Genomic DNA, 12382 nt, shown 5'->3' with positions numbered 1-12382 from the left:
GGGCAAAGACCACTTTAGCTAACCTTTCTTCCCTCCCTAGGGTCTCATAGAATGCTCTGCACGGACTTTAATGTATTCCTTGTTGAATAAATTGACTCAGTTTACCTTGTCATTAACTTTCTCACCCGAGGTTCAGGCTGAGGGCCCTGAGTAGCCCCACTGCTCAGAATCCTCTCTTTCGAGATTCACTTCATCCAGATTTATGGCCCAACCACGATGCTGGTCTCTAGACACCCGAGCATTCTCCTTCCTTCCTGAGCTCTATGCTCAGCTCCCCATCTTCCTCCCCATCCTAACGCACGCTTTCTCACTAGGGGACTTCGGCACACACTGATATTCCCTTAAGCCCCTTAACTTCCCATGACCTCCTCACCTGCACAGAGAACTGGTCACACGCCAATCTTTCTGCTACCCACGTGCTCCATATCCATGCTGATGAACTCTGAAATTCCTTTATCTGATCACAGTCTGCCCTCTTCCTCACGACCCCTAACCCTGTTCTTCATCCTCACTATGACCTCTAATTGCCCCAGTCCCTCAGTTCTTTCCCAGGCCATCACTCCAGCCCTGGCTGTATCTTGTGTCCCGTTGCCTGACCCGGTGGGGAATTGGTTCAACTCTTGACCATCCTTAAGCCCCTTGCCCCTTAGTCCAAGAGCACAAAAATGTCGCGCCTTGCCAAGTCCCGACTATGCATTACTCCTATCATCTGTTCTCTAAGCCTGTCCCCTGTGCCCCTGAATGGACCTGGCTAAGCATGAAATTCATCACCTAGGGGGCTGAGCATTGGGAATTCAAATGCAAATAAAAGGAAAGTCTCTGCCTTCAATGAGTTTATAGTCTGAGGAAGACAACCTATAAAAGGGAAGTTACCAAGTGAGGACTGGGGGGAGGGGAGAGGAGGTAGAAGACTCCAGAGATTTAGGGGAAGAGCCGGCAGTGAAGTGAGCTCAGGCTGGCCCGGGTGCTTTCCTCTGCCTAAGAAGCTGGTTCTGGGAGGAGAAAGCCTTGGGTAGCAAGAAGTCTAGAGAACCAGAAGTGGAGCAGGGGGAGGAGAGCAGACCCATGTGCACTGGGCCCACTTCAGATGGAGGTTACATCATCTCAGCTGAGCCCTCACTGGAGCAAGGCAGTCCTCTGCCCCAGCAGCTACTCCAAACCTTTCCATTCCTCCTCAGAGCTCCCATGGCGGCTCTCCCCAACCTCCTTAGCTGAGGGCTTTGCCTCATGCTTGATCTAAGTGACTGAGGCCTTTCGTCTGGAGGTCTCTCCTCTCCCCTCATTTTACATCGCTCAGATGCCTTCTGCCACTACTTCCTCCTTCACCTGTCTCCCATGATGAAGCAGCCCTTCTCCTTGCCAAGGCAAACCCTTTCTCCATGCATACCTCATTCCATCCCATCTTCTCTAGCAGAGTGCCCCCTTCTACCATGCGCACTCAGCATCTTCCCTCCCAGTTATCATCCCATATCTCACCTCCTATACCTGGATAAACTCCTTGAGAAAGCCACCTACCATGAGTGCCTGGGCTTCCTCTCATCTGTCCTAGGCCCTCTTGCAGCCTAGCTTCTCATTCAAGTTCGGCTGAAACACTTCTCCCCAAAGTCATGAGGGCTCTTGGCTGCTACCCCAGTGGCCTTTTCTCAGTCCTCATTCTCGGTGGCCTCTCCGTGCTCTCTGACCCGGTCAATCAGCCTCACCTCTGTGACTCTTTCTCCTCCCTACTTTTCCATGACACTGCTATCCCCCGCTCTCCTCCTCGGTCTCATTCTGTCACTTCAGTTTGGGTGTCCTCCAAAGCTCTCTCTATCCTGGACCCTCTTCTCTTCTCCCTCTCTACTACAATAATATCTTCATGGATGAGCTCAGCAGCTTCCATGGGTTCAGTTATCCTATCTCTGCAGATCACTGAAGCATCAGGGCATGGAGGGAGAGACAAGAAGGACTAGGCCGATCAGCCCATCTCCACCTTGACCCCCGTCTCCCCTCAGACCTCAGTGGAGACAGACCAGGTCCTGAAGCCCAAGAGCCTTGGGATTGTGAGCGCCTCCTGCCAACCACCAGCCCAACACGTCCCGGTACCTTGAGGGGGCCGCTATTCCCCCAGTCACGCAGATCTCCAATTAAGGTGTCAAGGGACGCCTCGCTCTCCTCTTACCCCGCTCTCCTCTCACCCCCATCTTCGGTCAGTGGCCGAGTCCTAGCGACTGGACCTTTACAACAGATCTCTCCTCTGGTACTGCTGCCACTGTCTGGTGCAGACCCTCACGGCCTCACGCCTGGACCACGGCGATAGCCAGCGCCTGTCACAATCCATCCTGCCTTCCATGGTCTTACTGCCTTACCACCACAATGGAGCTTACCAAGTCACCTCCCTGTGGGCGAGACACTGGAGGACAAAAGGACCTGACCGGCAGTGGTCCATGGGGTCAGGAAGAATTGGATGTGACTGAATGACTGTAATCTTTCTCCTGCCCCCCCCCCAACTCTATTACCTCCAGGACCAAACATAAAGCGTCTGTTTGGCTTCCGCTCCTACCTTCCAGCCTTCTCCCTTCCTGCCTTGTACTCTGTGACTCAGTGGCACTACCCTCCTGTTCCTCCAGCTCCAGACTCCAGGCATTTGCCCAGGGCAGTCCCTCGGGCCTGAAGACCCTCCCTCCTCATCTCCACCTCCTGGCTCCCTTCACACCTGGCTAAAATCCCATCTTCTGCAAGAAGCCTCAGCCTCCTTTGCTGCTAATGCCTTGGACGTGAGAGCCTCTCCAGGCTGTTGGGTCCTCTCCGAGGAATCCCCTGGCACGGTGGCAGCTCCTGCCTCCTCAGACCACCTGGTGCTTAGTTACCTGGGGTCGTGCTGTGGCCCCCACCCCACATAAGCCCCCTGCAGCATTCGCATCCTGGTCTTTATATACCGACACCAAGAATGCTCGGTACTTGGCGTGTTGAATGAATGATGCATTCAGTGATGGGGCCAGAGTCCTTGGGTGACTCAGTTTACCCCTCCACCTCCAGCGCTGGATACAAGGGCACTTGGAGTCCGAGTCTCTCCTGACATAGGCTCGGTCTGGCTTTGGCTTGGATGCCTCTGGGGATGGGGAGCTCGCTCCTTGCCCAGGCAGCATCTTCCCCCCCCCCCCCCCGTGCTCGGGGTCGGCCCTTGGGACCCTAGACTGCCATCCCCGGCACCTCCTCCAAGCCTCAGTTTCCTCCTCTCTCCAAGGACAGAAGGAAGGGGCAGCCCTCGGCAGGTGACTCAGTTTCCCCTCCTCTGCAGGGCTCTCATCTAGAGCTCGGGCCGAGGGCAGCCCTAGCGCAGGCGAAGCGCTTTGGGGAGGCGTCGGGAGCGCGCTTCTGCCCGAGGGCGAGAACTGTCCCTTCCCCCTCCCCCGGGGCCGCTTGGCGAGAGGACATCACGTGACCCGGCGAAGTGTTAGCCCAGCCTGCGGGGGAGAGGGGAGCTGTGACCCCAGACTAGCGCCAACCCCTCCCTCAACGCCCCCTGACTCCACCCATCCAGTCTAGGCCCACGAGGCACGCGCAGGGGGAAGGGGCGGTGCGAACTACTTGTCTCGAGACCCTGCTAGTGGGCGCCGGCCGGGGCGGAGGGATCCGGCGGAGGGGGCGCGAGAACGGCGCAGTGCGCGTGCGCCCCGCGAGGGGGGCGGGGGAGCGGGCACGAGACGGGCGCGTGTGCGCGCCTCCGAGGGAGGAGGGAGGTGAGAGCGAGAGGGACGAGGAGGAGGAGGAGGAGGAGCAGCAGGAGGAGGGGGCCCGACCCCAGACCCGGCCCGGCCATGGCGCAGATACTGCCCATCCGCTTCCAGGAGCACTTCCAGGTGAGGACCCCGGCCCTCCAGGGGCACCGCTTGCCACGCCCCCGCCCCTCTGTGGACGCCCCCAGACCAGACCTCCTGCCCCCCCCCCTTCCTTTACCACGCCCCCTCCCTTCGAGGGACGCCCCCTTTTACCTCCCCTCCCTCACCCCTCTAGGAGCCCTCATTTAGCACACTGCCCATACCTCAGCCCCCTCCCCTCCGTGGGCCCCCTTTCTACCCTAGCCCTCTGTGGCCCCCCTTTACCTTGGCCCCCTCTCCTCTGCTAGCCCCCCTTTACCTTGGTCCCCTCCCCTCTGCTAGCCCCCCTTTACCTTGGCCCCCTCCCCTCTGCGAGCCCCCCTTTACCTTGGCCCCCTCCTCTCTGTGAGCCCCCCTTTACCTTGGCCCCTCCCTTCGAGGGATGCCCCCTTTTACCTCCCCTCCCCTCCGTGGGCCCCCTTTCTACCCTAGCCCTCTGTGAGCCCCCTTTACCTTGGCCCCCTCCCCTCTGTGAGTCCCCCTTTACCTTGGCCCCCTCCTCTCTGTGAGCCCCCTTTCTACCCTAGCCCTCTGTGGCCCCCCTTTACCTTGGCCCCCTCCCCTCTGTGAGCCCCCCTTTACCTTGGCCCCCTCCCCTCTGTGCCCCCCTTTACCTTGGCCCCCTCCCCTCTGTGAGCCCCCTCTTTACCTTGGCCCCCTCCTCTCTGTGAGCCCCCTTTCTACCCTAGCCCTCTGTGAGCCCCCCTTTACCTTGGCCCCTCCCTTCTGTGAGCCCCCTTTACCTTGGCCCCCTCCCCTCTATGGCCCCCTTTTACCTTGGCCCCTCCCTTCGAGGGATGCCCCCTTTTACCTCCCCTCCCTCCGTGGGCCCCCTTTCTACCCTAGCCCTCTGTGAGCCCCCTTTACCTTGGCCCCCTCCCTCTGCGAGCCCCCCTTTACCTTGGCCCCTCCCCTCCGTGAGCCTCTCTTTACCTTGGCCCCTTCCTTCTGTGGACCCCTCTTTACCCTAACCCCATTCCACCCTTCCTGTACCCCCAGCCCTATTCCTTAGCATGCTCCACCTAGTCGGCCCCCTTCCTGTGGGAGGTTCTGCCCCTCCATTCTGCTCTGGGATCTCTCCCCTCTCCACTCCCATTCCTCTCTGTGGTGCCCCCTCCTTCCACTAGCTTCCTGTTTTCTCTGTGGCCCCTTCCCCTCCTTTCTCTGGTTCCCCAGGGCCTCATACTCTACAGCATGGGGGGGCTGAGAGAGGCCCAGAGTCTCCTCACCTGCCTGCCCCCCCAAAAGTACTCTTGTGGAGTGCGTATTCCCCTGTGATGTGTTGGTACCGAAGCTAGGAAGTGTGGGTACCTTTGGAGTTTGTCTCTCTCAGCTTTGCTTGAATTGGGGAAACTGAGTCCAAAAGCCTCCCAGCTCCCCACCCCCTCTGCAAAAACACCTCGCCTTTTAAATGAGAGGCTGTTGCTGTCTCCTGACCCAAGGCCCTCTTAGAGGGGCAGCTGCAGAGAGACCTGATCGACCTCTTGGAACTCTCCCTGCGCCCAGCCAGAGGAGAAGGGGTCCGACTGATGGCAGCTGGGCCCCCAGGGCTGGCCAGGCCGTTGTCTCCTCCTACGGACAGAGTTTACTGGGGTGGGAAGAGCTGGCCGGCTCATCGTTTAGGACGGGAGATGGAATGGGCTGCAGCCGTTCGGCGAGGCCCACAGAAACCGCAATCGGAGGAATTCAGTGAATGAATGAAGGAGCAGGAAGTGGGCTTGGGGGGGGGTTGGGTTTCTGCCCCACTTGTCTGTAGGAGAGGAAGCTTCTGTTTCAGAATGTGAGCTGTCTGTCACACAGTGACTTCTTGAGTCTGCAGTTTTCTGAAAAAATCCTTTTAGCCCCAAGGCTTCTGCTCTGATGGGCGGCTTCTTCCCTCACTTTCCCGTGCAGGTTCCATTAATAGCTACAGAAATTTTGCGATGAGGCAAAATGGAGGAGGAAATGAAGAGCCAGCCAGAGGATTGTGCATGTAGAGCTGGAGAGGCCGGCGGCCCCTCGGGGAGGAAGCTGGGACCCTTTCCCCGAGAAGGAGGCAGTGGCCCTGCCCTGGTCCTCTGACCTCTGGTGGAGTGTCCTGCCCACTGGCCCACACTGTCCTTGCTCGCCTTCTCGTGCTGGCCTCAGCTCTTCCCTCGGGGCGGCATCTTATTTTAGTGCTGGTGAGAGGTTCCAGTGTCACCTCTGCTACTCACTTTTACTACCTGTGAGGGGGATTTTAGACCCCTCCTCTGTAAAACGATTGGATTGAGTTGTTGTTAAGCTGTTTGGGGGTTTGTCTGACTCTCCAGGACCCCATTTGGGGTTTTCTGGGCAGAGATACTGGAGTGGTTTTGCCATTTTACGAATGGGGAAAGTGAGGCAAACCAGGTAAAGTCACTTGCCCAGGGTCACCCAGCTAGGAAGTATCTAAGGCTGGATTTGAACTCAAGTCCTCCTGATTCCAGGCCTGGTGCTCTACCACCAAGTTGTCCTTGACACTTAGGTGAGGTGAAATTCTTAGTGACCACCACCATCAGCAGCAGCAGCAGCCAGGACATACGTGGTGCCTGCTGTGTGCTCGTTGCAGCGCTGATGTGCATGGACAGAGATTATCTTGGGGCTGCACCAGGAGAGGTGCCTGAGGGAGACGTGCTCAGAAGAGACTGGAGCTCCGGTGCTGCCTCTTCCCACTTCTCTTTGACGATCCCCTCTGGCTTTGGGTTGGGACTCTGCTGAAGTGGTGGCTCGATCTCAGAACCCCCAGGTGCTCTGGGCCTCGGTGGCTGGTCTCACTGCCATCCGCAAGTGGCTTTGCAGACTGGCTGACAGAAATGGTGACCCTCGGCCATGGGGCACTGATGAGAGGAATCCATTGCCGATTGCTTTATTGGTGGCCCTAGGCAGGGCGTTAAATAAGAGACACCGTGGTGATCAGGTGGGCGTGCAGCTTTGATGTTGGAAGCAGGGGGTCCTGGGGCAGAAGGGGTACTGAGGAGATGGTGTTTTCTAGTAGATGCCATTCCAGATCCCCACACTGGAGGGCAGGGTCTTGGAGTTGTTCTGGCCTGAGTTCTACTCCCGTTCTGGAGCCATGTTGTACTGTTGCTTTGAAGGAGAAGGGCCTCTTGACAGAAGCAGCTGGTTCCCTGATGGAGCTTGGCTCCAAGAAGCGGCTGTGGGGCCAGAGTGCAGACGTCTGACCTCGTGCGTCAGCTAACCCCAGCCCGGGCCGTGCCCGCTGCTCCCCTGGGTGGGGGAGGCGGGGAAGGAGGGGTCGCTCTTTGTGGGACTTTTTTATACTGCTTGGTTTTCCTAGTGACTCCCAGGAGACACCAGACTGCCCGTGGCTGCCCTGCCACGGCGTCAGCTCCCCTGTGGACTCCACCTGGCGCGGCGCCATCGCTTCGTTTTTATGCACTGGTGATTCTGCAGCACCTCCCCCCTGCCCCACCAAGCCCTTTTCCTCTAAGTGCCAGGGTATTTTAACATGGAAACAGTTCTCCCTCTGTCCAAGGAATAGCGCCGCTCTGGGTTTAGACCCAGACTCGATGAGCAGCAGTGCAGTGAAGCCACCACTTGTTCGCTGGTCAGATTGACTGACTCCAGCGCAGCCGAAATGGCTTCCTTCCAGGCGCAGCCTCGGTCTCTCTTGAAGCCCTTTGCGCTGCTGTGGTGATGCCTTCTGCCTCAGTGCTACAAGCAGAGGGCCCAGCAGGTGTCCCCTTCCGTCCCAGGCAGTCCGAGCTCCTCTGGGGGGGTCCTTGCCCTTTGTGGAGGTGTTCGGTCTCTTCCCAGAATCGTCTGTCAGCTCATCCAATTGGATGCCCAGGTGTTCTCAGTGAATGCCCGCTTTTGAGCAGGTTTGGTTACCTGACTTACCGGATCGTGAAGGCTTGGGACCTCCGGAGGGGGTGAGGCCCTGGTTAATGAATTCCCTTCCTTTAGGGTCTTTGGAAGTTCTCCAGCTGTGGTCGGGAGGCCTTAGTTTATAGAAAAGGAAACCTGTGAAAGGTTGCTGCAGTCAGCCCCTTCCTCAGACCCCCTGACTCGTGCCCTCGGGCTGACGTGCCTCCCTTCTGTGTCAGTAGGCACGGTGCTCGGTGCTGCGCCTCACAAGTCGTGATAGAGGGGGTCCCTGGAACATAAAACTTTGGCCTTTGGAGTGATCATGGGGTCATTTACTTAGAGCTGGAAGGCGCCATAGGGGCCGTTGGAGCTGGTCTCGAGCCTACAGTGTGATGAGTCTGAGGCAGGACTTGAACCCAAGACGTTTGATTCCTGAAGTCTAGCAGCTCTGTCCATCCTAGGTGCAACTTCAGTAAGCACTTATTAGGCGCCTACTGTGTGCTCAGCTTTGTGACTAGCTTTGGTCTGTCGCATGAGATAATATTTGTAAAGTGTGGGCACCTGGTAGGTACTTAATGGCTGCTCATTCTCTTCCCCTAGTGTGGCAGGACCCCCCCCCCCGGGCTGAATGAGTAAGATGCTGCGACCCATGCTATAGAGACCGACTTTTGGTCCTTTGTGCTGTTGCTGTACGTTTGCTGACCACTTGTTTCGTGGCATTGACTCTTGTCCCTTTCCTCGAGTGGCTACCCAGGTCCTGGGGAGGGCAGTGTGGTATCTGGCTAAGGAAGAGGGAGGACCCTCTTTTAGAGTTCTTGGCACGTTCTCATTAGAGCCTCATAACCCACCTGAAAGGTTGGTAGTGCAGGGATTGCTGTTATCCCCATTGTACAGATGAGGAAACCAAAGCCCTGGGTGACATGAGCTGTGACCTCAAGCAGGTCAGGGTCTAAGCCGGGAGTCCAGGTCGCTGCTTGCTGGACTTGGACGCTCTTTTCCCAGGCGCCGCAGAAATAGCCCTGGCCATCCTATGTCCTTTTTTTCTCTTGCTGTCTTAAGGACGTATGCTGTCTTAAGATGGACTTCCTTTGGCCCATCTTGGGTTGGCTGCATTGAGTAGTGCTTTGTATTTCAGGCCAGATGGTTTTCTAAGGGAACATAGCTTTTAGGACTGAATGAGGAGATAAAATTTGGTACACAGAAACTCATTTACGAGTCAGCTTTCCAAAGAGACCGGCAAAGAAAGGCGTGGCTTCGAGACTTGGCTTCTTCTCTCCTAGAACTCTTCATGGGGTGGAGGGGCTGCACTGAATGCGGCCTCAGCTGTTGACTCATTCTGTGTCATGACTTTGGAGGCCACTGCTCCTGGCAAAGCCCAGATCCTCAAACAGCAAAGTGCAAAGAGGTGGAAACTCTTCATTAGCAGCCGGCCATAGGTCGGGTTCACCCTGTTGTAGGAGCGTTTGACTAATCTTCCTTAACATTCCGTATAAATAAGGCAGCTGCTCAGAAATGCCATTTCCTCCCTCTCTGTTGCTAGAGCCCTTTGAGGGGTGATCTCATCGAGGTGGGTGCCCCCCCCCATCCTGGCCGGCCTGCCCGAGCCTCTGGGGCTCTTCTCCACATCCTCCTATCTTTGCCTCCATGTGGAAGTAGAATTAAGAAAACGGGACCAGTGACTAGGTCATTGTTGATAAGGAGTGTGTCTTTACTTAGCATGTGGGTAGGTCCGAATGGACCTTAGAGATAGAGCCCTTTCCCTTGCCCGAAGATGTCCTAAGGCCCAGAGGCATGATGGGGCAGGAGGAGGGAGCAGGCGGTCCCGGGCTGGGAGTGCAGACCCTCCTCTGGGGAGCTGCTGGTCAGCTTCACCCGGAGGCCTCTGCTCGCTCATGGGGACTCGGTGACTCCGTGACTCCTAAGGCTCCTTCCAGGCCTAAATCTGGGCCCATACTGCCCTTTGACTTGTCTGTCGCTGCATAGATGGTGATGAGGGCTCCTGCTGCCAAGTGCTGAGGGATCCCAAAACCCCAGAGGGAACTAGGGTACTGTGGGAAAAGAGCTCTGGCTTTGGAGGCAGGCTGACCTGGGTTCAAGTCCTGCCAAGTTAGGCCCCTTGAGCCTCAGTTTCCACGTCTCTAAAATGACAGTGGTTGGATTAGATGACAGGAGGTCCCTTCCAGCTCCAAATTTAGGAGAATGTTAAGGGTTACCGTGTAGCAAACCTCGGAAGGACCAGGGGCTCTGGTGGTGGTTCACCTTTGATGGCCTGGGACCACACCTGGGGCACTGGATTGGGTATGCTAAAAACTCCCACGCAAAACCCTTTGTGGGAGCTTGGTTAACTGATCAGTTTTGTTATTCAGTCATGCCCAATTCTTGGTGACCCCCTTTGGGATTTTCTTGACAGAGATACTGGAGTGGTTGGCCATTTCCTTCTCCAGCTCATTTACAGATGAGGAAACTGAGGCAAACAGGGTGAAGTGACTTGCCCAAGGTTACCCAGATAGTAAGGGTCTGAGGCTGGTTTGTTTTATCTTTCCTTCCCACTGCCCCCCTCCTCCCTGTGGAACAATTAAAGAGAAAAAGAGAGCCCTCACAACAAATTTGCAGTCCAGCAAAACCCCAACGGAGCCTTTCCAAAACTTTGCCTCCTTGAGCATTTTCAGTCCGTCGCCTCTCCCAGGAAGTGTCTTCAGTCCTCTGGATTCGGAGTTCATCATTGAATTGCTCAGGCCCTTGGGTCTCTGATGTCATCACTGGGTTAATGCTCACTTCCCTGGGTCAGGTCATAGATGTCTTCCCAGTTTCCTCTGACACTATTTAGATTTCATAATTTCTTGGGGTACAGTAATATTCCATTCTATTCAAATGCAATAGGTAGACTTCTTCAGAAATGAACTTTTAATAGCTCCCAACGCGGCTGTTTCTTCCAAGTCTTATGACTGACCAGTATGGAAGTTTGTAAATATTAATGAATTGGAAATCTCTATCTTTGCATTGATTTACCCACAGATTGACTAATTTTAATCATAGCTAGGCTTTCTGGAGTGATCGATTGCAAAGGGGAAAAAAAGCTAAAACAGGAAATCTTTAATTTAGAATAAAGTCTATAATTTTAATTAGTGCACCTGCTCCCTCCATAAATGCAGATTGCATATTACACTTCTGGTTTTAAGTTGGCATTTTATATGTGTGTGTGTGTGTGTGTGTGTATATTATATATGTATGTGTGTATATATATTATATATATGTGTGTGTATATATATTATATGTGTGTGTATATATATTATATATGTGTGTATCTATATTATATATGTGTGTGTATATATATATATTATATATATGTGTGTGTATATATTATATATATGTGTGTGTGTATATATATTATATATGTGTGTGTATATATATTATATATGTGTGTGTATATATTATATATATGTGTGTGTATATTATATATATGTGTGTGTATATATATTATATATACGTGTGTATATATTATGTATATGTGTGTGTGTATATATATTATATATGTATGTGTGTATATATTATATATGTATGTGTGTGTATATATATATTATATATATGTGTGTGTGTATATATATTATATATGTGTGTGTATATATATTATATATGTGTGTGTATATATTATATATGTATGTGTGTGTATATATATATTATATATATGTGTGTGTATATATATATATGTATGTATATATTTATATATGTGTGTGTATATATATATATGTGTGTGTATATATATATGTATGTGTGTATATATATATTATATATATGTGTGTGTATATATATTATATATGTATGTATATATATTATATATGTGTGTGTATATATTATATATGTGTGTATATATATTATATATGTGTGTGTATATATTATATATGTGTGTGTATATATATATTATATATATGTGTGTGTATATATATTATATGTGTGTGTATATATATTATATATGTGTGTGTATATATATTATATATGTGTGTGTATATATTATATATGTGTGTGTATATATGTATATATTATATATGTGTGTGTATATATATTATATATGTGTGTGTGTATATATATTATATATGTGTGTGTGTATATATATTATATATGTGTGTGTGTGTATATATATATATATAGAGAGAGAGAGAGAGAGAGAGAGAGCATGTGTGTGTGTGTGTGTGTGTGTGTGTATATTACTTAGTGTTATGCCAGGCACGTTGTCCATGCTGCTGGGCCTATATCCTGATGAGGCAAGTTTGAGTTTTGGCATCACTGACCCAGCCTTCAGGATCTCCCAAGTCGTGTCCACGTCGTGCGAAGGCATCAGATAAGGCAGCGCTCGGCAGTCAGAGTCTGCCATCTTGGCCATATTATACAAGTATCAGTCTAGGTACTTAGGGATTTCAATACTGTGTATGTATATCTATATACCTCTGTTTGCTCAGGCATTCTTCAGTCTGTAGGCACTCACTTTGTTCTTAGTTTTTGCTGCCTTGAGTATTTCCTGCCCTCCCTTTTCTTAGTCTTCTGTGCCTGGAATGGGCTTATTTCCCCTCCTTTGGAAAGTCTCTTCTTCAAAGGCTTGACTCAGGTGCCGCTGTCTCTCTCCCCTTTTCTTTCCCCACAAACTCTAAGGACTCTTTGGTTCCTCTGATACGATGCCACCCTGACCTGGATGTTACCATCAT

General features: G+C 52.6%; 1 protein-coding gene across 5 annotated transcripts in view; it reads left to right on the top strand.

Moving 5' to 3' along the window:
* Window positions 1–3679: 3679 nt before the first annotated feature.
* Window positions 3680–12382, top strand: part of CLTCL1 (clathrin heavy chain like 1) — an 83234-nt gene continuing 74531 nt past the window's right edge. For 2 of the 5 annotated variants that reach the window (XM_020996347.2, XM_020996351.2), the window contains exon 1: window positions 3685–3839. In XM_020996347.2, the coding sequence (XP_020852006.1) occupies window positions 3798–3839 (42 nt within the window). In that variant the 5' untranslated portion in view covers window positions 3685–3797. Of the gene's footprint in view, window positions 3840–12382 lie in introns of all 5 variants that reach the window. The other 3 variants (XM_020996352.2, XM_020996349.2, XM_078154450.1) reach the window with 3 other exon arrangements.

Source organism: Phascolarctos cinereus, unplaced genomic scaffold (assembly GCF_003287225.1).
Source record: "Phascolarctos cinereus isolate Bilbo 61053 unplaced genomic scaffold, phaCin_HiC Scaffold_4;HRSCAF=312, whole genome shotgun sequence".
Lineage (NCBI taxonomy): Eukaryota > Metazoa > Chordata > Mammalia > Diprotodontia > Phascolarctidae > Phascolarctos > Phascolarctos cinereus.
The sequence above is the reverse complement of the archived record's forward strand: the minus strand, read 5'-3'. Positions and strand labels throughout refer to the sequence as shown.